General features: G+C 35.7%; 1 protein-coding gene across 3 annotated transcripts in view; it reads left to right on the top strand.

Moving 5' to 3' along the window:
- The window catches only part of MALRD1 (MAM and LDL receptor class A domain containing 1), a 764,811-nt gene that overhangs the window by 373,549 nt on the left and 365,866 nt on the right, over nt 1-25,396 (top strand). For all 3 annotated transcript variants that reach the window (XM_081558804.1, XM_081558803.1, XM_081558805.1), the window contains 2 exons: nt 20,094-20,250; nt 23,614-23,724. In XM_081558804.1, the coding sequence (XP_081414930.1) occupies nt 20,094-20,250; nt 23,614-23,724 (268 nt within the window). The remainder of the gene's footprint in view (nt 1-20,093; nt 20,251-23,613; nt 23,725-25,396) is intronic.

Here is a 25,396-nt window from a genome sequence, read left to right on the forward strand (position 1 = left end):
TTTTTAGCCAAGTTCCGGTTCTCAAAATTGGCAGCACATTGGACTTGTCTGGAAACACTGTTAAAAGATACTGATATCCAGGTCTTATACAGAAAACTTTTTTTTTTCTTTCCCTGATTCTCATAAAGGAATGGCTCCAAAAATGGGCTTCTAACTTTGGTTACTTTTTTACCTTTGCCAACTTTCTGTCATATTGAGAAATATAGACCCTTAAAAGTGTGTGTTTATTTCCTGTGCCAAAGGGGTAATACAATCACTTTGGCTTTGTGTTTTCTTGAGTCTCTGAATTATGTTGCTGTTTATGTTTCCTTGTTCATATTGACTCAGAGAAATCTTAGAATGAAAAATTTAACCTAATGTTAGTGATTCTGTACAACATAAAATGCATTTTGTGATCTGCTTTTATCTGTGGCTCCATTTAGTGTAAGAACAAAATATACATTTGTTTCTGTTTATCTTTTAGTTGATGATGTTGTTACTATTGTTTAGTTGCTAAGGCATGTCCAACTCTTTTGCGACCCCATGTACTGTAGCCCACCAGCCTCCTCTGTTCATGGTATTTCCTAGGCAAGAATACTGGAATGGGTTGCCATTTCCTTCTCTAGGGGTTCTTCCCAATCCAGGGATAGAACCCATGTCTTTCGCATTGGCAGGCAGATTCTTTACCACTGAGCCACGAGGGAAGCTCTAGTTTATAATGTTACACTATATCTTGTTTTTGTAAATAGCAGTGTATTTTGAGAATAAGATGAGATAACAATGATAATAAAAATTAAATTAAGGAAGTGTAAGCAAATATTAATGATCTCATTAAAAATGTACTATTTCTATGAACTTTGTTTTAATGGGCATAATTTATTATTAACTTATAAATGTTTTCATTTTTATAATTTTATTTTCCTTGTTATTAATCATCATAAAATAATTAAAGAGTTCTTAAAATTCTATAATCATAAGATTAAAAGAATAAGTATATATACATAATGTTTTCTTTAAGCAGCTAAAAATATTTAGATATTTTATATGTAGTATAACAGTACAAATAATAAAGTTTCTGGGATAATAAGGTTGGGATTCAGAGTCTAGATTTTAAAATCTGTATCATCATTGTTATCTTTCAAATTTGTCTATATCTAGTCAAATTTTTATAAGACTGTAGTGACTTCATAATGTGTAAACTATTGATATATTCATAACATCATTGGTATTCCCTAAGAATAGTTACTTCTAGATATACAATAATTACAATACAATTTAAGAGAGATTTCTGCATACAAGTTATGAGAAATACTTTATGCAAGTAACAGAAGGAGAAGCAAGAATTTTAAATTTGAGTGCAGATAAGAGAAATTTTTAAAATTAGGTATCATTTAAAAGAGAATATAAGGACCATAAAGAAGCTACAGTATTACTTGGGTGCAGAGGAAGCAGGGTTGATCGTATACAAAGAAAAAAAAAAAACATTATGAAAAGTGATTTTGAGCTGATTTTAAAGAACTGCATAGAACTTCACCAAGCAAAGATAAAATAGCAGCTATACTATGCTCCCATCATGGAGCAGTAATAATCAATAGTTTTCTGTTTGTCATCACTTTCTATAAATTTGATTATGTGTCTTGATGTATTCCTTCTTGGATTTATCCTGTATGAGACTCTCTGTATTTCCTGGACTTGAGTGTTTCCTTTCCCATGTTGGAGAAGTTTTCAGTGATTACCTCTTCAAATATTTTCTCAGGTCTTTTCTCTCTTCTTCCAGGGCCCCTATAATATGAATGTGGGTGCATTAATGTTGTACCAGTGGTCTCTTAGACTGCCCTTGTTTCTTCTGTTCTGCAGCAATGATTTCCACCAGTCTGTCTTCTGGCTCACTTATTCATGCTTCAGCATCATTTATTCTGCTATTAATTCCTCCTAGTGTATTTTTAATTTTAGTTATCACATCATTCATCTTTATTTGTTCTTTAAAGTTTCTTTCTCTTTATTAAACATTTCTTGTATCATCTCCGTCGGCGCCTCTATTCTTTTCCTGAGATCTTGGATCATCTTTACTATCGTTACTCTGAATTCTTTTTCTGGTGGATTTTCTATCTCTATTTCACTCTGTGGCTCCCTGCCACAAAAATGGTGAGGTAGAGAGGGAAGGGACTGGGATCGTGGGAATAAATACCCTGAATGCTCTTTCCTTCCACCTTCCAGTCTCCTGCTAGTATCTTATACCAGCCAATTCTAACTGAAAGTCAGAAGTTATTGGAACCTGGATGACACATTCTATAGAGGTCTTCAGAACTGGAGGTATTTTACAATAGTAGAATGATTGATAAAACATTTAATGAAGGCAAAGATGTGCTTGAATTTGCTTTTCCAAAGTTATTGGTAATAGTAATTGACTGGAGGAGCACTTTGTGCTAGAGGGCTAATTCACTGTTGAAATACTTCAAGTGATGAGTAAGAAGTGAAATTAAGAAGGACAAAAAAGAGAGGAAAGGCGGAGAAGTGGATGTAATTCTTGTATGATATAAATGCAATACAATTGGATTAACTGGAAATGCGAGGAAAAAGAAAAAAGAGCTGCTAAAGAACATTATTAGTTTTTAACTTAGAAGCCTGAGTTGACAGAAGTCCAATAGGACCTTTCTGTGGGAATAGAAAAAGATCCCTCATTTTGTTTTGAGTTCTTTAGTTTAAGACACTTAGCCAACATCAAAGTTGACGTTCTTCATCTCCTTAGCTTGGTATTATGATTTTTTTTTTGTTTCTAACTTTATCTAGATATAATTGATAATACAGCATTGTGTAAGCTTAAGGTATACAATGTAATAATTCTCTGTGTGTGCATAGTGCAAAATGATTACCAGAGTAAGGTTAATTAATACATCCATCATTAAGGTCTTTTCTTGTCTGACTCAGGCTTCTTATTTTGGCCACATCATCATTAGCCCTCTCTCCTGTTCTTCTAGTGAATCTGTTTATTCTCCAAATGTGGATCTTTGTGTCATGCACGGTACTTTTAACAATCTCCAAACCATCCTTTCAAACTTAGTTGAAAGTCAATTCTGAGAAACTCTCTGATTTCTCTCCTGTCAAATCCAAATAGTTCTTCTTTGGGTATTAGCTGTATTCCAGCATGTGTCTGAGAATACCACTAATATTAGTTTACTTGTCTAATGCCTTCATGATACTGTATCTTGAGAAAAAGAGTGCTGACAATTTGACTATTTTACAACACCTACCATTGTGCTGGTCGCATACTAAGTAACTGTGAGAAAAGAGGGTTGATGAAAAGACAACACAGTTGAAACATTTACTATTTGGACCAATAGAGGAGATCTTAAAAACTAAGTAAAAGCTAACAGCAAAGCCAGAGGAGATTGGTGACAATAATAAAATTTTGATGATAAAATTAGTTCTCTTGTCCAAACTGGTTTAGATAGAATTATGGTGCTTTTATGGATTATTTCCTAATATGTTCTTCTCATGTGCATAGATATATTACTTTTATTAACTTTGGATATATTTTACATGAGATGTATGCAGTTTCCTGTAAAAGAGAAGACAGACAAAAATATCTTGAGCTATAATTTCTTTGGAGAAATCACTAAGTTTAAAATTTTCTGATATTAAAGTAGGGATCTAAATTTCCTTCCAGGGATTAGTTTTCAGTCTCTTTTAAATTAAACACAAAGTTTTCTAATGAAACAGTTATCCTGTTGGTTAGGATGTCATGAAGTCAAATTAATATTCTGGGAAAACTTTTAGTGAGTTTCTTAGAAAATATAGATTTTTAAAAATTAAAGGATATTTATTATTAAATTATTTTTTAATTTAATATTAAATTTGGTAATTCAATTTTTATCAGCAAAATTTTTGAAACAAATATGACTGCCCAGTAGTTCTAATCAATAGCATTGGTGTATTTCAAAGATTGATTTAAAATGAAAGGACACAAGAGGCTTTTTATGAAGTAGAATAGTCTGCTCCAAAGTTGTCCTGGACTAGACCCATTCACTGTTCACATTCAATTCAAAAGAGATTCCCCTTTTAACAGCGTTAAACTGTTATAGCTTGTACCATTTTTGTCTCATTACTAGCATTGCCTTAGTTTAGATTCTAGTTGTGACATTCTGTATTCACGTTATTAGAAAAACAAAGGATTAGCCACAAAACACTGTAGTAGTGTTTGTTTACGTTTTCAAATACTTCTAACATGATCTAAATCTTTTGTATATTCAGAATTTAGATTGCCCTTTCCAACACAGACCAGTGATACTATAAATAACTGGTAACAGCAATTGCTGTAGAATAATAGTTCATGATCATCCTTAACAAAGTATACAAGGCTTTAAAATACTGATGTTGAACTTCGGTGGCCTAGCACAGGGAATTCATGGCACAATATGAATCCCCTTTCATCAGGGTGATTGTGAGAAGGTTACGAACCAGAACCAAATTATCTGCTCTCTCTACAAATGCAGAGATCTGAGGGTCAGCTTTCTGTGTGCAACACAGGACAACAGATAGTTTTACACATCATAGCTTCTCCTCACTCATGCTTTATTGCTAATTTAATCTCTAGTACAGTGTGGCATTTTTAAAAAAATGGTAAAAAGGGAGAAGTTCTTAATCTCAAGGCACCATAGCTTTAATAATATTGAAAAATATTCAGATACAGGAATCATTTAAATTTTGAGCATAGAACATCTTAGTTTTTATCAGACCCTGATAATGTTGAATAAGTAAATATCTGACTGGAAAATATGATTCATTTGCATACTTGTGATTGTCATTTATATCTCACAAGCCTATTGCCTGTTAACAGAGACAGCTTGTACATTTCTTTTACCTCCACTAGCAGGCTTATGCTGACTTTAGATTATGGAATCAGCCAAACTGCTTTTCAAAAGAAAATATGTCCAAGCAGTTGTTATCTCTCCATTCCAGATACTTTTTTTGGGGTGGGGGGAGACAGAATGCTATACTTCTGCTTATTCTCATTTCTCTTTTGACTTTCAACTCCTATATTTGTAAAACTAAATTAACTGGTCAGTAGAAGGAAAGAAAGCTTGAATATAGTTGGGCTTTTCAATCTTTTTCATGACATGGAGCCTGTAGAAAATGATAATACTGGTAAGATCCACTGGGTAAATTAGAGGAGATTTGATTTTATGTGTACCATGGTTAAGATAAAAAGTCTATGTGACTGAGCGACTGAACAATAACAACAAATATTTTCTTTATATAATTATGGTAAGAGGAATAAAGCAAGTATTGGAAGATATCAAATATTGGAGTTGAATAATGCCAATACTTTTTTCCCCAGAAAGATAACAAGACTTTAATTTGCTTCCTATTAAAGTCTTTTCAAATGTTTTGTTATGACAAAATATATCTAATATACAATTTTACGTATATAATAAACATTTCTTTCTCCACGTTCTTAACAGCATTTATTTTGTTATTTTTTCTGGGAAGGGTTTATAATAGCCATCCCAGTGAGTGTGAAGTGATATCACATGGTGGTTTTGATTTGTATTTCCCTAATGATAGTGACATTGACTATTTTATATGTGCTTAGCTAATTTGCATAGCTATTCATGTCCTTTGCTCATTTTAAATGGGGTTTTTGTTTTTTGTTGTTGAGTTGTAGGAGTTCTTTGTATATTCTGGATATTAATCTCTTATCAGAGTATGATTTGCAAATATTTTCTCAGATTCTGTGTGTTGACTTTTCACTCTGTTGATAGTGTGCATTGATGCATACAAGCTTTACTTTTGGCATAGTTCAGTTTATCTAGTTTTTCTTTGGTTACCTTTGCTTTTGGTATCATAGCCAACAAACAGCTGCCAATTCAATGTCACGAGGCTATTTCTCGAGTCTGTCTTTGGGATGTGCCATGCAACATGTGGGATCTTACTTCCCTGACCAGGGATTGAACCTGTGCCCCCTGCACTGAGAGCATGGAGTCTTAGTCACTAAACCCCCAGGGGAAGATCTCCTCTAAACTTTCTTCTGAGAGTTTTATAGCTCTTATGTTAAGGATTTTGATTTAGTTTGAGTTAATCCTTGTGTGCGATATAAAGGTAAAGGTCCAACTTCATTATTTTGCAAATGGATATCTTACTTCTACTAACCATTTTCTTCTTCTTTTCCTTCTTTCTCCTCCCTACTCTCCCCGCCTCCTCCTTCTCGTCCTCCTTTTCCTCTTCTCCTTCTACTACTAAAACATAGGGGCTTTTCTCTACACATTATATAATGGAAAATGAGGTATTGTAACAATTATTTTAAAAAAATCTTTAATCTTAAAGATATTGTCGCTAGAATGTTCATTTCAGGAAGGATAATGAAGCTTGAACATTTATTTTTCTGCATATTCCTTTTGGATTAGCATCTTCATTTAGCAACTTTTCGGTTCAGTTCAGTTGCTCAGTTGTGTTCGACTCTTTGTGACCCCATGAATTGCAGCACACCAGGCCTCCCCGTCCATCACCAACTCCCAGAGTTTACCCAAACTCATGTCCATCGAGTCAGTGATGCCATCCAGCCATCTCATCCTCTGGCGTCCCCTTCTCCTCCTGCCCCTAATCCTTCCCAGCATCAGGGTCTTTTCCAATGAATCAACTCTTTGCATGAGGTGGCCAAAGTATTGGAGTTTCAGCTTCAACATCAGTCCTTCCAATGAACACCCAGGACTGATCTCCTTTAGGGTGGACTGGTTGGATCTCCTTGCAGTCCAAGGGACTCTCAAGAGTCTTCTCCAACACCGCAGTTCAAAAGCCATCAATTCTTTGGTGCTCAGCTTTCTTCACTGTCCAACTCTCACATCCATACATGACCACTGGAAAAACCATAGCCTTGACTAGACGGGCCTTTGTTGGCAAAGTAATGTCTCTTCTTTTTAATATACTATCTAGGTTGGTCATAACTTTCCTTCCAAGCAGTAAGTGTCTTTTAATTTCATGGCTGCAATCACCATCTGCAGTGATTTTGGAGCCCCCAAAAATAAAGTCAGCCACTGTTTCCACTGTTTCCCCATCTATTTCCCATGAAGTGATGGGACCAGATGCCATGATCTTAGTTTTCTGAATGTTGAGCTTTAAGCCAACTTTTTCACTCTCCTCTTTCACTTTCATCAAGAGGCTCTTTAGTTCCTCTTCACTTTCTGCCATGATGGTGGTATCATCTGCATATGTGTTAGCAATTTTGAGCAATGGGTCTCAAAATTTAACATGCCCCAGAATAAGCTGAAAAATTTGTTGAACAGAGTGCTCAACCTTACCCCAGAGTTCCTGATTCAGTAGGTTTGAGATAGGGCCCGAGAATTAGCATTTTAAAAAGTTTCCAGGTGAGGCTACTGCTGCTAATTCAGATACCATACTTATAGGACAAATGGTAGGAAATATTCTGGGGTAAGAGAAATGTTCTATACCCTTTGTGGTGGTTATACAGATGTAAAAGTTTATTAAAAACCATCAAACTTAACATTTGAAATATAAGCAGTTTATTGTATATTAATTATAATGTAGTTTAAAAAATAACTTCTGAGGAACACTGAAAAATAGATAAGTGGAAATACATACTTGAATAGGAAGGTTATTTTGTAAAAATGTCAGTTCTATCTAAACATAAATCAAGTGTTCTTATTTTAAAAACAGTATAAAGCATGGGGTGATGAATTTAAGTCCCCAGTCCTGACTTCAGTATTTTGCAAATGAATTCCCATTGGCAAATTGTTTTAGTTATCTTGTGTGTGAAATAGTAATGAATAATCCTACTTTCTTAGTCTTGTTGCAAGTATCAAATAATAAACTATTATTTAATACTCCCTAATTTAAAGGCATACTAATTTAAAGACTGATCTAAAAATTCCAATATTTTATACATTGTAGAAGCTAGTGTTTCTTTGGTCTGAAATCTATTTAACAAACAATATACATACATGAGCATTCTAAATTCATGTTTTGGAATTAGATGATAAATACAGCTGCATTGTGTAAATTTAGGAGTTCCCATATAATACCTCTATATGTATAAGTTGTTATCTTTTAAATATATTTCTTCTTGCCTCACAAAAAACTGTTCTCCAGTGAATGTCATACAATATTGAAACAAGAACCATGGATGCTCCTAATTAAAACAGTTGGCTTTAATACCTTTGTTATTAAATGTTCTGTTGACAAAACCCCAGGTGGTTATGTAAAATTTCAACAAGTGTTTTTTCATTTTTTTGTTTCATAAGACTAGGAAAGAGAAATCTAAAAGCACTGCTTATTTCTTCTTTTCCTATCTGGATTCCTTTTATTTCTTTTTCTGCTCTCATTGCTGTGGCCAAAACTTCCAAAACTATGTTGAATAGTAGTGGTGAGAGTGGGCACCCTTGCCTTGTTCCTGACATTAGGGAAAATGCTTTCAATTTTTCACCATTGAGGATAATGATTGCTGTGGGTTTGTCATATATAGCTTTTATTATGTTGAGGTATGTTCCTTCTATTCCTGCTTTCTGGAGGGTTTTTATAATAAATAGATGTTGAATTTTGTCCAAGGCTTTTTCTGCATCTATTGAGATAATCACATGGTTTTTATCTTTCAATTTGTTAATGTGGTGTATTACATTGATTGATTTGCGGTATTAAAGAAACCTTGCATTCCTGGGATAAAACCCACTTGGTCATGATGTATGATCTTTTTAATATGATGTTGGATTCTGTTTGCTAGAATTTTGTTGAGGATTTTTTCATCTATGTTCATCAGTGATATTGGCCTGTAGTTTTCTTTTTTTGTGGCTTCTTTGCCTGGTTTTGGAATTAGGGTGATGGTGGCCTCATAGAATGAGTTTGGAAGTTTACCATCTTCTGCAATTTTCTGGAAGAGTTTGAGTAAGATAGGTGTTAGCTCTTCTCTAAATTTTTGGTAGAATTCAGCTGTGAAGCCATCTGGTTCTGGGCTTTTGTTTGCTGGAAGATTTCTAATTACGGTTTTGATTTCCGTGCTTGTGATGGGTCTGTTAAGATCTTCTATTTCTTCCTGGTTCAGTTTTGAATAGTTATACTTTTCTAAGAATTTGTCCATTTCTTCCAAGTTGTCCATTTTATTGGCATATAGCTGTTGGTAGTAGTCTCTTATCCTTTGTATTCTGTGTAGTCTGTTGTGATCTCTCCATTATCATTTCTAATTTTGTTGATTTGATTCTTCTCCCTTTGTTTCTTGATGAGTCTGGCTAATGGTTTGTCAATTTTGTTTATCTTCTCGAAAAACCAGCTTTTAGTTGTGTTGAGTTTTGCTATGGTCGCTTTTGTTTCTTTTGCATTTATTTCTGCCCTAATTTTAAAGATTTGTTTCCTTCTACTAACCCTGGGGTTCTTCATTTCTTCCTTCTCTAGTTGCTTTAGGTGTAGAGTTAGGTTATTTATTTGATTTTTTTCTTGTTTCTTGAGGTACGCCCGTATTGCTATGAACCTTCCCCTTAGCACTGCTTTTACAGTGTCCCATAGGTTTTGGGTTGTTGTGTTTTCATTTTCATTCATTTCTGTGCATACTTGGTTTCTTCTGTGATTTGTTTGTTATTCAGAAGTGTGTTGTTTAGCCTCCATATGTTGGAATTAAGTAAAACTCTCACTATTTGCAGATGACATGATCCTCTACATAGAAAACACTAAAGAGTCTACCAGAAAATTACTAGAGCTAATCAATGAATATAGTAAAGTTGCAGGATATAAAATTAACACACAGAAATCCCTTGCATTCCTATACACTAACAGAGAAAACAGAAAGAGAAATTAAGGAAACAATACCATTCACCATTGCAACGAAAAGAATAAAATACTTAGGAATGTATCTACCTAAAGAAACAAAAGACTTATATAAGAAAACTATAAAACACTGATGAAAGAAATCAAAGAGGACACAAACAGATGGAGAAATATACCGTGTTCATGGATTGGAAGAATTAATATAGTGAAAATGAGTACACTACCCAAAGCAGTCTATAGATTCAATGCAATCCCTATCAAGCTACCAAAGGTATTTTCCACAGAACTAGAACAAATAATTTCACAATTTGTACGGAAATATAAAAAACCTCAAATAGCCAAAGCAATCTTGAGAAAGAAGGATGGAACTGGAGGAATCAACCTACCTGACTTCAGGCTCTACTACAAAGCCACAGTCATCAAGACAGTATGGTACTGGCACAAGGACAGAAATATAGATCAATGAGACAAAATAGAAAGCCCAGAGATAAACCCACACACCTATGGACACCTTATCTTCAACAAAGGAGGCAAGAATATACAATGGAGAAAAGACAATCTCTTTAACAAGTGGTGCTGGGAAAACTGGTCAACCACTTGTAAAAGAATGAAACTAGAACACTTTCTAACACCACACACAAAAATAAACTCAAAATGGATTAAAGATCTAAACGTAAGACCAGAAACTATAAAACTTCTAGAGGAAAACATAGGCAAAACACTCTCCGACATACATCACAGCAGGATCCTCTATGACCCACCTCTCAGAATATTGGAAATAAAAGCAAAAATAAACAAATGGGACCTAATTAAACTTAAAAGCTTTTGCACAACGAAGGAAACTATAAGCAAGGTGAAAAGACAGCCTTCAGAATGGGAGAAAATAATAGCAAATGAAGCAACGGACAAAGAATTAATCTCAAAAATATACATGCAACTCCTGAAGCTGAATTCCAGAAAAATAAATGACCCAATCAAACAGCGGGCCAAAGAACTAAACAGACATTTCTCCAAAGAAGACATACAGATAGCTAACAAACACATGAAAAGATGATCAGCATCACTCATTATTAGAGAAATGCAAATCAAAATCACAATGAGGTACCATTTCACAGCCGTCAGAATGGCTGCTATCCAAAAGTCTACAAGCAATAAATGCTGGAGAGGGTGTGGAGAAAAGGGAACCCTCTTACACTGTTGGTGGGAATGCAAACTAGTACAGCCACTATGGAGAACAGTGTGGTGATTCCTTAAAAAACTGGGAATAGAACTGCCATATGACCCAGCAATCCCACTGCTGGGCATACACACTGAGGAAACCAGAATTGAAAGAGACACATGTACGCCAGTGTTCATTGCAGCACTGTTTATAATAGCCAGGACATGGAAGCAACCTAGATGTCCATCATCAGAGGAATGGATAAGGAAGCTGTGGTACATATACACAATGGAATATTACTCAGCCATTAAAAAGAATACATTTGAATCAGTTCTATTGAGATGGATGAGACTGGAGCCCATTATACAGAGTGAAGTAAGCCAGAAAGAAAAACACCAATACAGTATACTAATGCATATATATGGAATTTGAAAGATGGTAATGATAACCCTATATGTGAGACAGAATAAGAGACACAGATGCATAGAACAGTCTTATGGATTCTGAGGGAGAAGGTGAGGGTGGGACATTTTGAGAGAATAGCATTGAAAAATGTATATTATCATATGTGAAACAGAATGCCATTCCATGTTCGATGCATGAGACAAATGCTCATGGCTGGGGCAATGGAAAGACCCAGAGGTATGGGAGGGGTGGGAGGTGGGAGAGGGGTTCAGGATGGGGAACACATGTAAGCCCATGGCTGATTCATGTCAATGTATGGCAAAAAACCACTAATTTTACCACTGTAAAGTAATTAACCTCCAACTAAAATAAATTAATAAAAACAAATTTAAAAAGCACTGCTTAAATTGTAAATCCCTTTTTCACAATTGAGGTGGAAATTGTATTTGTAAAGAAGAATTTTTTTTATAGAAAAGCAAAAAATATCTTCTGCTTTTATTTAGCAACACATTCAGGAAATATTTATTAAGCACCAGTTGAGTTTAAGCCATTTTACAAAGTGTTCTAGATACTGTAACAGGTAAGTTAAAATATATGCCTTCATATGTTTATGTGAGACTTTAGCTTCATATTCAATGAACTAAAATCTAATATGAAAAACGCATCTAAAAAGTTATGTATAAAATGATATGGAATTCTTGGGTGAGGGAGTGATTTTGAATCAGGGAATTTAGAATCGAGGGATTTAAGAAGGCTTAGAAAGGAGAATGTACTTGAGAGATGCTGTGGAAGGTAAATCTTTAGAAAAAAGACCAAGGATAGAGGTTATACTCATCTCATCTTAAGGAATGAGATGGCTGGATGGCTGATGCAATGGACATGAAACTGGGCAAACTCGGGGAGATGGTGAGATACAGGGAGACCTGGCATACTGCAGTCCATGGAGTCGCAAAGAGTTGGACTTGACTGGGTGACCAAACAGCAACAGAGGTTATACATTGTCCAGAAGAAAGACCAACACAAGGGAGACAGAGAGAAGGAAATACATGATGTATTCAGGTAACTGCATGAACACATACAATGAGTATAAATCTGGGTGGCTGAGTGAAGTAGTATATGAAAGTTGAAGCTGGATGTTAGTATAGAAAGTTATTTCTCAGATCCTGATGAGTTGAGACTTTTATCCAAAGAATGGTGCTAAATAAACTGTGGTCTGTGGGCCAGTTTTTGCCTAATGCCTATTTTTATTAGTGTAGTTTTTTTGGAACATGGCTATAATCATTCATTTATGTGGTCCATGGATGCCTTCATGCTGCAGAGTTGAATAGTTTTAACAAAGACCATATGGCCCCAAAAGCCTAAAATATTTACTGTGTGGCCTTTACAGAAAAAAAGTTCTCTGACCCCAGTTAGATACCAGTTCATCCTGAAAGAGGCTTCCCTGGTGGCTCAAATGGTAAAGAATCCACCTGCAATGCAGGAAACCTGGGTTTTGTGGTTGGGAAGACCCTCTGGAGAAGGGAATGGCTACTCACTTCAGTATTCTTGTCTGGAGAATTCTATGGAGAGAGGACCCTAGTGGGCTATAGTCCATGGAGTCACAAACTGAGCAACTAACTCACTTTTTCTCATTATGAAAGACTGCTTTGTGGATGGGCTTGTTACAAGAAAATGATGATATCAAGGAGCTTACGCCAGAAGCAAATTAATTCAGTGCTTCCTTTATCAAGAAATTCTAACTATTAAAAAAATGAAACAAAACAGTGTCAGCTGATCGGGACAGTGTATGTAATGGATTGATATGTATTTTACCAAGTCTTCTTATGTATTTGCAATCCAGGAACATACAATTTAGTTTGGGGATCTCACTTTGAGTAAGTAAAGGTGTATTACAGATTTCTAAGTCAGATGGTAGAATCAAATGTATATTGTAAAGGACCAATAAGATCAAATAGAACCTTTTTTCTTTTTTGGTCTTCTGCAATGTTCCAGCAGAATGTAGAGGGCATATGTGGAATTTTGGAATCCTACACAGCTGGTTTCAGACCTGGGTGGGGGTCAGGGATGCGGGGGTGGGATCATGTCTTGACACTCAAGAAGGAATATTCCTCTTCCCTTATATTCTAAAAGTTCCACATAAGAACTCTAAGTGTTGTGTCTTATTTAAGAAGGTTACTCCAGCAGTCGGTGGATCAGATTGTGGAGTTGGTAGGAGGGGTGGGGAGCAGTTATACATGGCAAGGATGGTTCATTGCAGACATGAGGGTGATACTATAGAAATCCCCAGGAAAATTATACTGTTGAACACTTTGTATTTTCTGCTACTCATGAAGGTAATCAAGTTCATGACAACTTTCAGTCATTCATATACCATCAGATATATTACAACAGCCTACGGTATTGTAATCATAGGATATGTCTTAACACAGAGGATAAGCCTGAAGAATATGTCCCTCATACTGTACCTGTATATTTTGATTTGTCCATGCAAGGGTATATTTTTTCCTTACTAATTTAAATAAGGTGAATACCCAGGAGATTCTCAAATAAGAAGGAAATGTCAATTTTTAAATCGCTTAATCTGTGTAATACTGAGGCTCTAGCAACTGAAGCTTAGGCAACATTTAAAAAAAGTAGCTTGACTGTAAATCACATCTCTTTTTATAATGACTTTTTAATGACTTCTATATCATCGCCTGGGTCTTTACTTTTGTGACACCTGTATATAAAGCTGTGCTTTCTTTAAACCTTTACTACTGTGGTTTATGCTATGTTTTATTAGAAAAAGTATATTTCTATAAAGCATCATACTTTCTCCCCTGTATAAGAAAAGACAGTTTGAAGGCTGGGAGAGAGATGCTGATATTTTATGAGTGACAGCACTGTTAGGTATAATGATTACTGCTGTACTCTTTCCAAGAGGGAGGTTGATTTCCTTTGCAGGTACATGCTCAAATAATCTCATCTCAGGCATGTGCTTGGATCATTCTTCATTTTCCATTAGGCATCATATATACATCATATGTCCTCAATTAAGGCATATGAAACTGGTAACCAGATGATATACTTTTATACTAGTACTGTGTTGATGTGCATCTGCATGTTCAGTTGCTCAGTCATGTCCAGCTGTTTGCCACCCTATGGACTGTAGCTCTCCACGCTGCTCTGTCCATGGGATTTTCCAGGCAAGAATACTGGGGTTGCCATTTCCTCCTCCAGTGGATCTTCCCAACCCAGCAATCGAACCCACGTCTCCTGCACTGGAGGCAGATTCTTTTACTGCTGATCCATCGCGGAAGCCCAGTGTTCATATGGCAGAGTTAAAACACAAATGCAGTTGTATTGTTTGCATTTTTCAAATGGATCTCCTGACATGTCTCCCTTTTTCCTTTTCTTTGCAGGTGAGGGGATATTTCAAGGGAGTACAATTAGAACTGTTTCAATAATTCATTTACTTTTGTTATTGTGACTGAATTTTCTCAAATTGTATTGCTGGGGGAAACGAAGCATTTGTATTTTTTCATTGTCTAGTTGCTGCAAAATTAGTACAAGGACCTCCAGTTGAAGAACCATTGATTAGATGCTTTTATCATTGCTAGAATTGTGACTTTTAGTAACCTAACACTTCCATGGTCTCTAGATCTATTCACATTTTTCTGTCTTTTTATATTTTTTCTCCCCTAGCCTGGAACATATTATTATAAAATTTTCTTACATAGTATCATCTGAAATACAGCTCTAGCATTCCCTTTGTGTTTTTGTTTCCACATGAGCTATACTGATTTTAAAGTACTTTTTGTTTATCAAGTATTTTTGAGAGTATCAAGTATTTTTGAGAATAAACCAGACACTGTGTAGGAGACGAAACAGTCATGGCCCCAAAGATATAAACATTACCATTTGAAGGTATTTCTCCTGTTCTTCCTCGTATGAATATGTAGTTATATAATCAGCTCAGTTCAGTTCAGTCGCTCAGTCGTGTCCGACTCTTTGCGACCCATGAATTGCAGCATGCCAGGCCTCCCTGTCCATCACCAACACCGGAGTTTACTAAAACTCATGTTCATTGAGTCGGTGATACCATCCAATCATCTCATCCTTTGTCGTCCCCTTCTCCTCCTGCCCTCAATCATTCCCAGCATCAGGGTCTTTTCCAATGAGTCAACTCTTTGCATGAGGTGGCCAAAAGTATTGGAGTTTCAGCTTTAACATCAATCCTTCCAATGAACACCCAGGATTGATTTCCTTTAGGATGGATTGATTGGATCTCCTTGCAGTCCAAGGGACTCTCAAGAGTCTTCTCCAACACCACAGTTCAAAAGCATCATTTTGCGGTGCTCAGCTTTCTTCACCGTCCAACTCTCACATCCATACGTGACCACTGGAAAAACCATAGCCTTGACTAGACGGAATTTTGTTGGCAAAGTAATGTCTCTGCTTTTAAATATTCTATCTAGATTGGCCATAACCTTCCTTCCAAGGAGTAACCGTCTTTTAATTTCATGGCAGCAATCACCATCAGCAGTGATTTTGGAGCCCCCAAAAATAAAGTCTGACACTGTTTCCACTGTTGGCCCATCTATTTCCCATGAAGCAATGGGACCAGATGCCATGATCTTAGTTTTCTGAATGTTGAGCTTTAAGCCACCTTTTTCATGCTCCTCTTTCACTTTCATTAAGAGGCTGTTTAGTTCTTCTTCACTTTCTGCCATAAGGGTGGTGTCATTTGCATATCTGAGGTTATTGATATTTCTCCCCGGCAATCTTGATTCCAGCTTGTGTTTCTTCCAGCCCAACGTTTCTCATGATGTACTCTGCATAGAAGTTAAATAAGCAGGGTGACAATAGACAGCCTTGACATGCTCCTTTTCCTATTTGGAACCAGTCTGTTGTTCCATGTCCAGTTCTAACTGTTGCTTCCTGACCTGCATACAGGTTTCTCAAGAGACAAGTCAGATGGTCTGCTATTCCCATCTCTTTCAGAATTTTTCACAGTTTATTGTGATCCACACAGTCAAAGGCTTTGGCATAGTCAATAAAGCAGAAATAGACGTTTTTCTGGAACTCTCTTGCTTTTTGGATTATCAAGCGGATATTGGCAATTTGATCTCTGGTTTCTGTGCCTTTTCTAAATCCAGCTTGAACATCTGGAAGTTCACGGTTCACGTATTCCTGAAGCCTGGCTTGGAGAATTTTGAGCATTACTTTACTAGCATGTGAGATGAGTACAATTGTGTGGTAGTTTGAGCATTCGTTGGCATTGCCTTTCTTTGAGATTGGAACAAAAACTGACCTTTTCCAGTCCTGTGGCCACTGCTGAGTTTTCCGGATTTACTGGCATGTTGAGTGCAGCACTTTCACAGCATCATCTTTCAGGATTTGAAATAGCTCAACTGGAATTCCATCCCCTCATTAACTTTGTTCGTAGTGATGCTTTCTAAGGCCCACTTGACTTCACATTCCAGGAGGTCTGGCTCTAGGTGAGTGATCACACCATCGTGATTATCTGGGTCGTGAAGATCTTTTTTGTACAGTTCTGCTGTGTATTCTTGCCACCTCTTCTTAATATCTTCTGCTTCTGTTAGGTCCATACCATTTCTCTCCTTTATTGTGCCCATTTTTGCATGAAAATTTCCCTTGGTATCTCTAATTTTCTTGAAGAGATCTCTAGTCTTTCCCAATCTGTTGTTTTCCTCTATTTCTTTGCCTTGATCACTGAGGAAAGCTTTCTTATCTCTCCTTGCTATTCTTTGGAACTCTGCTTTCAGATGGGAATATCTTTCCCTTTCTCCTTTGCTTTTCACTTGTCTTCTCTTCCCAACTATCTGGAAGGCCTCCTCAGACAGCCATTTTGCTTTTTTGCATTGCTTTTCCATGGGTATGGTCTTGATCCCTGTCTCCTGTACAATGTCACGAACCTCTGTCCATAGTTCATCAGGCATTCTGTCTATCAGATCTATTCCCTTAAATCTATTTGACACTTCTACTGTATACTCATAAGGGATTTGATCTAGGTAATACCTGAATGGACTAGTGGTTTTCCCTACTTTCTTCAATTTAAGTCTGAATTTGGCAATAAGCAGTTCATGATCTGGGCCACAGTCTGCTCCTGGTCTTGTTTTTGCTGACTGTATAGAGCTTCTCCATCTTTGGCTTCAAAGAATAAAATCAATCTGATTTCGGTGTTGACCATCTGGTGATGTCCACGTGTAGAGTCTTCTCTTGTGTCGTTGGAAGAGTGTGTTTGCTATGACCAGTGCATTCTCTTGGCAAAACTATTAGCCTTTGCCCTGCTTCATTCTGTACTCCAAGGCCAAATTTGCCTGTTACACCAGGTGTTTCCTGACTTCCTACTTTTGCATTCCAGTCCCCTATAATGAAAAGGACATCTTTTTGGGGTGTTAGTTCTAGAAGGTCTTGTAGGTCTTCATAGAACCGTTCAAGTTCAGCTTCTTTGGCGTTACTGGTCAGGGCATAGACTTGGATTACTGTGATATTGAATGGTTTGCCTTGGAAACGAACAGAGATCATTCTATCGTTTTTGAGATTGCATCCAAGTACTGCCTTTCGGACTCTTTTGTTGACCATGATGGCTACTCCATTTCTTCTAAGGGATTCTTGCCCACAGTAGTAGATATAATGGTCATCTGAGTTAAATTCACCCATTCCAGTCCATCTTTGTTCACTGATTCCTAGAATGTCGATGTTCACTCTTGCCATCTCCTATTTGACCACTTCCAATTTGCCTTGATTCATGGACCTAACATTCCAGGTTCCTATGCAATATTGCTCTTACAGCTTCGGACTTTGCGTCTGTCACCAGTCACATCCACAGCTGGGTATTGTTTTTGCTTTGGCTCCATCCCATCATTCTTTCTGGAATTATTTCTCCACTGATCTCCAGTTGCATATTGGGCACTTACTGACCTGGGGAGTTCATCTTTCAGTGTCCTATCTTTTTGCCTTTTCATACTGTAATTATTAATTTTGAATGCTTTGAAATAGAGGTCAAGGTTTCTTTTTTTCCCCATAGGACTACCTAATTTATTCAATCCACGTTGAAAAGGTTGTCCTTTCCTTCACTGCTCTGAAGAACTAAGCTTTTCATAAATCAGATGTACAAATATGTATAGAATTTTAAGACTTTTTTTATCCATTACTCTGGCCCGTTTGTCTGTCTTTACTCCAATACAAGTCTATCTTGATTGTTCTACCTTTATGATGAATCTTGCTATCTGATCGAGTGACTTCTTCAACTTTGTTCTCCTTTGTTATAAAATGGCTATTCTTAGTTCTTTGGTTTTCTATATTAAGCTTAGTATCAGGTTGCCAATTTTGGGGAAAAATATCTATTGAAATAGTGCTGAATCTCAGTGAATCCGGAATAATTCATTTATTCATCTTTGTTCTCAGCATCCATGGGATCCTGCAATATTAAGCACACATAAGGAACAAAGCTGTAACTGTTTATTCTTTGACACACAATTCTGACAAATTAATGTAATAATCCTGCCTCTTAAAAATAATCTTAATTCATACCCTGTATAGTTCATAGGACACTAAACTCTTTATTCTATTAGCATCAACTAGTGACAGAAACATAATCACAAATTACAACTCCCATTCATTAAATATATATGATGGGCCAGGTACAGTGTTAGAGGTTCCACTTATTTCTAACTCCTGTTAATAACATGGAGCTATCCTATTTTATAAATGAAGAAATCAGTAGGTTCAGAGCAGTTTAATAACCTGCCTAATGTTGCCATCTAGTAAATGCTGTGGCCAGGGGGTCAACCCTGTCTCTTGTCCACAATCACATTCCCACTGCCTTGGACAAGTAAGACTCAAAAGACTGACTCAGTAAATATGTGGTGACTGACTGAACACTTTCCTCTTTTTCTCCATCTATTTTCTATTAATGATTCATACTTCTTTCCTCCAAAAGTGATACAGCTTTCCAAATGGTTTTAATAAGTAGCAAGTTTAAACTCTATGTTACTGGTGTCCCATGTGGTGAAAAAGTGATGTGAAAGCTAAGTAATCAAAGAAGTGACAGAATGCCAGAATGCCCAAATTTTGAGGAATCACTTCCTTATTTAATATTTCAAAAAGCTCTGTGTTGCATAGCATGTCTTATCTTTTTTCTGGATTGATAATTAAAGTGACGGTATAAACTCTATCCTTTATGGCAAGATTACAACTGATATTTGTTTCCATCATTAGTTTCCCTCTCTGGTTTGAAACTCAGAGAGAAAAGACACACATTAAAAATTATCTACCAATTTATTAAAATGTTTAAGTAAAACTGACCTAAATTAATAGAGAAAATAAATTTGAAACTGAAAGACTTTAGACCAGTTAATAGAACCTCAGGACAGTTCATTTCTCTTTTTCATGCTTTAATTATTTATATTTATAGTTACATTTTTTATGCCTCTTCTAAATGTTTTCAATGTTTTAAAGTCTCATTTTACCCACATAAAAATAAGCTCTACAAAACTGATCAGAGTATTGCCAGTATTGTTGTAAAAAAAAGATCAAGTCATTAAATGTTAGATTTGGTAATTTCAGCCTTTACCATAATTTTTGCACATTGTACCAATGCTACATAGATTCAAAATTAAAATAGAATGTCTATGCTGAAGGTTATGAGTCATCATTATGCTAAACAGCATGTTATATTCTTAGGACAAATTACAGAACAGTAATGTATGATCAATGACAAACTGTTTATGAGTTTCTTCTTCATTTTTATCTGATAAACACATCCTTCTTTCCCCAGAAATACCGCAGATGGCTGGTACCTGTATGCTGATAGTTCCAATGGAAAGTTTGGTGACATGGCTGATATCCTTACTCCTATCATTTCACGCACGGGACCAAAATGTACCCTGGTGTTCTGGACTCATATGAATGGTGCCACAGTTGGTTCTCTCCAGGTACTGCTTAGGCAATGGCATTTTTCGAATTTGTTCTATAAAAATTCATACTATACAATTTAGTGTTGTTAAAATATATAGTCTGCTAATAAATGAGATATGGACAATTACCAACAATTATCAACTGGTTTCAAAACATTATGACTGAAAATATTTAGTAGAATTGGACCTGAATGTCTAATAGAATTTTTTTTAACTATCCTGTTTCTGATTATGGTCTTTTTGAGGTCATTTTATTTTCTCTTCTATTTTTTTTTCAAATGTATTTGACATACAAAAGTGTGTCAAGACCATTTATAAAAATTTAAAGTTTACTTCAAAACTCAAGTAGCCAATTGACCTCATGTTTGTTTTTTTTTTTTAATTTATTGAAGTATAGTTTATAATGTTGTATATGATTATGGAATTTATTCTGAGGCTACAGCTTCTGTGTGAAACTGTTTTACCCGTGAAATATGTCATATAGGTTTCAGAGTCAGTATTCTGTGAATAACACAACAAATGATTATAAACACTTGGGTGATATTTGGATGTGCATTCTTGTTGTCTTTGATATAGTGGTGCTACATTCTCCATTAGTCTCTTGCAAATTATTTCTTGGTTAAAATATATATATATATATATATATATATACACACACACACACACACACAGACACACACACACACACACACACACACACATATATATATATTAAACTGTTTGAAACTCACAAAAGGTTGCAAGAATCTCAAAGGCAACTCTAATGTATCTTTCACTCAGAGATTCTTTTTCTTGTCCACTATCCCAATAGGATCTTTTGTAGGAAAAATTTAATTCAACATAGAATTATGTTTTTTTTTTTTTAAATAAATTTATTTATTTTAGTTGGGGGCTAATTACTTTACAATATTGTAGTAGTTCCTGCCATACATTGACACGAATCAGCCGTGGGTTCACATGTGTTCCCCCTTAGAATTATTTTCATACTGCATTGTTGTCTCTTTCTAGTATCTTTTTAAAATATTAATTTTTTTTTTTTTTGACTGCGCTGGATGTTCAGGGTGGTACGCTGGCTTTTCTCCAGTTGCGGTGAGCCAGGGCTGCTCTCTAGTTGCAGTGCGCAGGCTCCTCGTTGTGGTGGCCTCTCTTGTTGCGGAGCACAGGCCCTGGGAATCGCAGGCTTCAGTGGCTGTGGCCTGTGGGCTCAGCTGTGCCGGCTTGCAGGCTCTAGAGTGCAGACTGAGTAGTTGTGCTGCACAGGCTTACTTGCTCCATGACATGTGGGATCTTCCTGGACCAGGGATTGAACCCATGTCTCCTGTATTGGCAGGAGGATTCTGAACCACTGGACCACCAGGGAAGCCTATATTTAGTATATTTGCAAAGAGATGACACTTGGGTTACCTGCTTTCTTTTCCCCGATAAGTAGAGAGAAACACACTGCAGATCACTTGCTTATCCATTTCTTTTCAGGTAGCTTGATGTAATTTCAGTATTATTCTAGGATTTTTCTGGATATAATAAGTATTAAATCCCCCCAAATTAGATAAACATATCTTATTTTTAAAATGCTGTTACTTTTTAAATTGGAAATATGTTAAATTTATAAATCAATTTTGAAAGAATAGTTTTATTTATTATAGATGAGACTTCCCACCAAAAACAGTTAAAGAGTAAACCTGTTTGTGTATATGTATGTGTGTATATAATAACCTGAAAACATCCAAGTAGTCTTGTGGATTGAAGTTATAATTTACCTTTGTGTTACGCTGATTCTTTAAAAATTGTTTTAGAGAAAACAGCCAATACAACTGACTACAGGATTTCCATCAGAAAAATGAGAATTATTTACCAGGTGTATTTTGTGGTTGAGATTAATTGTCTGAAATAGGCTTTCGTTTTTTAAAAAATATGATTTTACATTAGTAGATGAAAAATTATAAATTTTTCAGACTTAAATTTTATAGGCAATTAATTATCAAATAATTACAGTGGTAATACATATCCTTATTTTTGTGCATGGCTGAATAAAAGGACATTGAATGTTGGTACTATGTCATATGAACACAGTTTTCTTTAGTGATTTGTATATACAGCAGTATTCATACAAAAAAGACCTATTTCCTATACACTCATTTTAGTATCCTTCAAAAATGATTTTTTATATTTTTTATAAATTCTTTTTTCTTGACTTTAATATATTTAAAATTCAACTTGAATTTTATGGACCAAGAATTTAGTGATATTTTTGCTAGCTGCATACTAATATTTATATGACTCTGAAAACTCTAACTTTGTAAAAATAACCATTTCCATTTAACATCTTTTTTTTTTTATTTAACATCTTTAAAAAGCAATGATGAAAGCATTCAAAATTATCTTCACTCTCAAAAGCCAAAAACTTCCCACACCCTTTATGTGAATAATAATTCCATTGTACACATTTGTATTATTAAAAAGTAATGCCGTGATATAATTAAATACATCATCTAATTCAGTTATTTTAAAATGTGAAACTATTCTTCTCAGTTACTCCCTTGATGGCTCTTTTTGTGCCATCTAAATGAAGAGCCATGATTGTTTATCTGCTGAGTCTCAATTTGTCTTTAGAATGAGCCCAGTAGTAGTTGTGTGAGTGTTCTAAGTTGCTTCAGTTGTGTCTGACTCTTTACAACACTATGGACCATAGCCCACCAGGCTCCTCTGTCCCTGGAATTCTCCAGGCAAGAATACTGGAGTGGGTTGCCATGCCCTCCTCCAGGGGATCTTCCTGACCCAGGGATCGAACCTGTGTCTCTTAAGTCTCTTGCATTGGCAGGTGTGTTCTTTACCACTAGTGCCACCTGGGAAGCCCCCCAGTAGTACTGGTGAGAGTTTATTGGGTGGGGAACTCTTACTGGCTTAGATAAGAAGATGCCTGCTTGTATCACCCATACGTGCTGTTGGAGTTGAATTGGCTTCCATTGTAATTTCACCATCCCCACTGAACACAAGGTTATTCTCAAAACTATGTTTCAGTAAATAATACTGTGCTTTTCATGTGACTACATGAATGTTATTCAATATTGAGACTTCCAGTTGTTCCTGCTGTCAGATTTTAAAAGATAAGGTAGTTAAGAATTCTTAATTAAATGGTGCCCAGATACCTTCAGACTTGACTGACAGATATTCATGCACAACTTTATTACACAGAGCTAGTAAGGTACCCTGGGGAACTGTGCTGTTCTAGAAAACAAAGATATCTAATGAAAAATGTCTGAGCTTTTCTCTCAGGGATTCATGTTGACATTAAAATTAAAAGAAATACTGGGAAAATTCCACATGTTTAAAATTGATCAAGGCACAATGTTTTAATACTTGTTACTTAATTTATCTCGGCAGGTACTCAGCAAGAAAGACAATGTTACTTCTAAATTGTGGGCTCAAAGTGGACAGCAAGGTGCACAGTGGAAAAAAGTTGAGCTGTTTTTAGGTGTTCATTCCCATATACAGGTTTGTAATCCAAGTATTAAGATGATGATTGAGTTTTGTTGATTTATTTCTTTATTTCCTCTACCCCTGTCTTCTGGTCTCTCATTCCCATTCTGATATGTTACATGAATGCTTACCGCTCCATATAGCATTTTCCATAAGGAATTTACAGTTCTGGACTGCCCTAATTTTGTTCCCAATGAGACAACCATATTTCTAGGAACATTTAATTTTAGTGACACCCATCATGCCTCCACAATCTCGTACACCACTCTCTATTTTGCAGATATATTCTCAGAGACTGTAGAGCAATTACCTTCACTTATTTCAAACCTGATTAAAGAGACCTTTGAAAGTACACTGCATTGTTGAACCTTATTAGAGAAAACAGGTTTACTTGACTGAAAAATATTTTGGGAAGCACAAAATTGTGTGGTGCTGTATTTGTCTTCATGTAAAATACAATAATATTAGGATAAGACCTAAAATTAAAGGAAAAGAATCAATGATACATAGATTAAAACATTTAACCCAAAAGTAATTATGTGACAAGATATTTAATGTGAATTTTATTTTTTATGCATTATCTGGCAAAAAAAGAGCTCCTAGGATGTGTGTTTTTTGCTTTTGGAGCTTTGTTTTGTCTGACATGAAGGGATATTTATTGGAAGATAATGCTTAACTGTTAAGATTTAGATTGGATAAGGGAAAGTGAGAATCCAGAGCCATTTATGTCATGTTTTTCTTAGTTTTAACTGCACAAGTCTGAATTCCTTGAATTTACACCATATATCTATAGATGGTATACTGTCTTTGCTAATGATTGCATTTCCATTCTTCTATATAATAGCAAACGTAGTCAAATCAGCTGTAAATATTCAGTAACTGTATCTGCAGTCATGTGCCATATTTGATAGATCAGCCCATTTTAACTCCAATGGAAGCACAGGCTAGATATAGCTCTTTAAAGGCACTAATACTTGTAACTTCTCTGGTTGTTCAATGGTTAAGACTTCGCCTTCTAATGCAGGTGGTGTGGTTTCAATCCCTGGTAGGGGAGCTAAGATTCCTCTTGCCTCCTGGCCAGAAAACCAAACATAAAACAGAAGCAGTATTGTAAAAAAAATTCAATAAAGACTTAAAGAACAGGTAACATTTTAAAATAAATAAATAAAGGCATTGATTCAGCATTATCCCCAATTTCTTAGAATGTTAGGTATAATAAATCCATCTTGCTGGAACCTAGTTTTCTGAAGGGTCATTTGTAGATAATTTAGGAAATGGCAAGAAATAAGTTCAACTTGAGAATAAGAAAGATTAGACAGCAATATAGTGGCCTTGCACTGTGTGAAGTTTATTATTAAAGGATCCTACCTGTTTAACCTTCAAGACCTTTTGACAGAGGCAAGAAGGATCATCAGTAAGAACATGTAGAAGGTTCAGCTGCTGCCAGGCATCAGCTTCCACTTCAGGCAGTGGATTCTTAACTATTCTGTGCAAGTAGAATATTTGCATAGTAAAATCTTGTTCAAAACAACATTAAGAGGGATTTAAGCAGAGGAATCAATTATTAATTTAGTCTTTCTGAAATTTAATTTTTCATATATTGGGATTTGCAGAGGAATATGCTCATATTGTTTGAATTTTAAGATGAAATTTTAATGGTTTGTTAATATTTGGTATTTAATGTGAT

Source organism: Giraffa tippelskirchi, chromosome 13, assembly GCF_054371585.1.
Source record: "Giraffa tippelskirchi isolate mGirTip1 chromosome 13, T2T-mGirTip1v1.2.pri, whole genome shotgun sequence".
NCBI classification, from domain to species: Eukaryota; Metazoa; Chordata; class Mammalia; order Artiodactyla; family Giraffidae; genus Giraffa; species Giraffa tippelskirchi.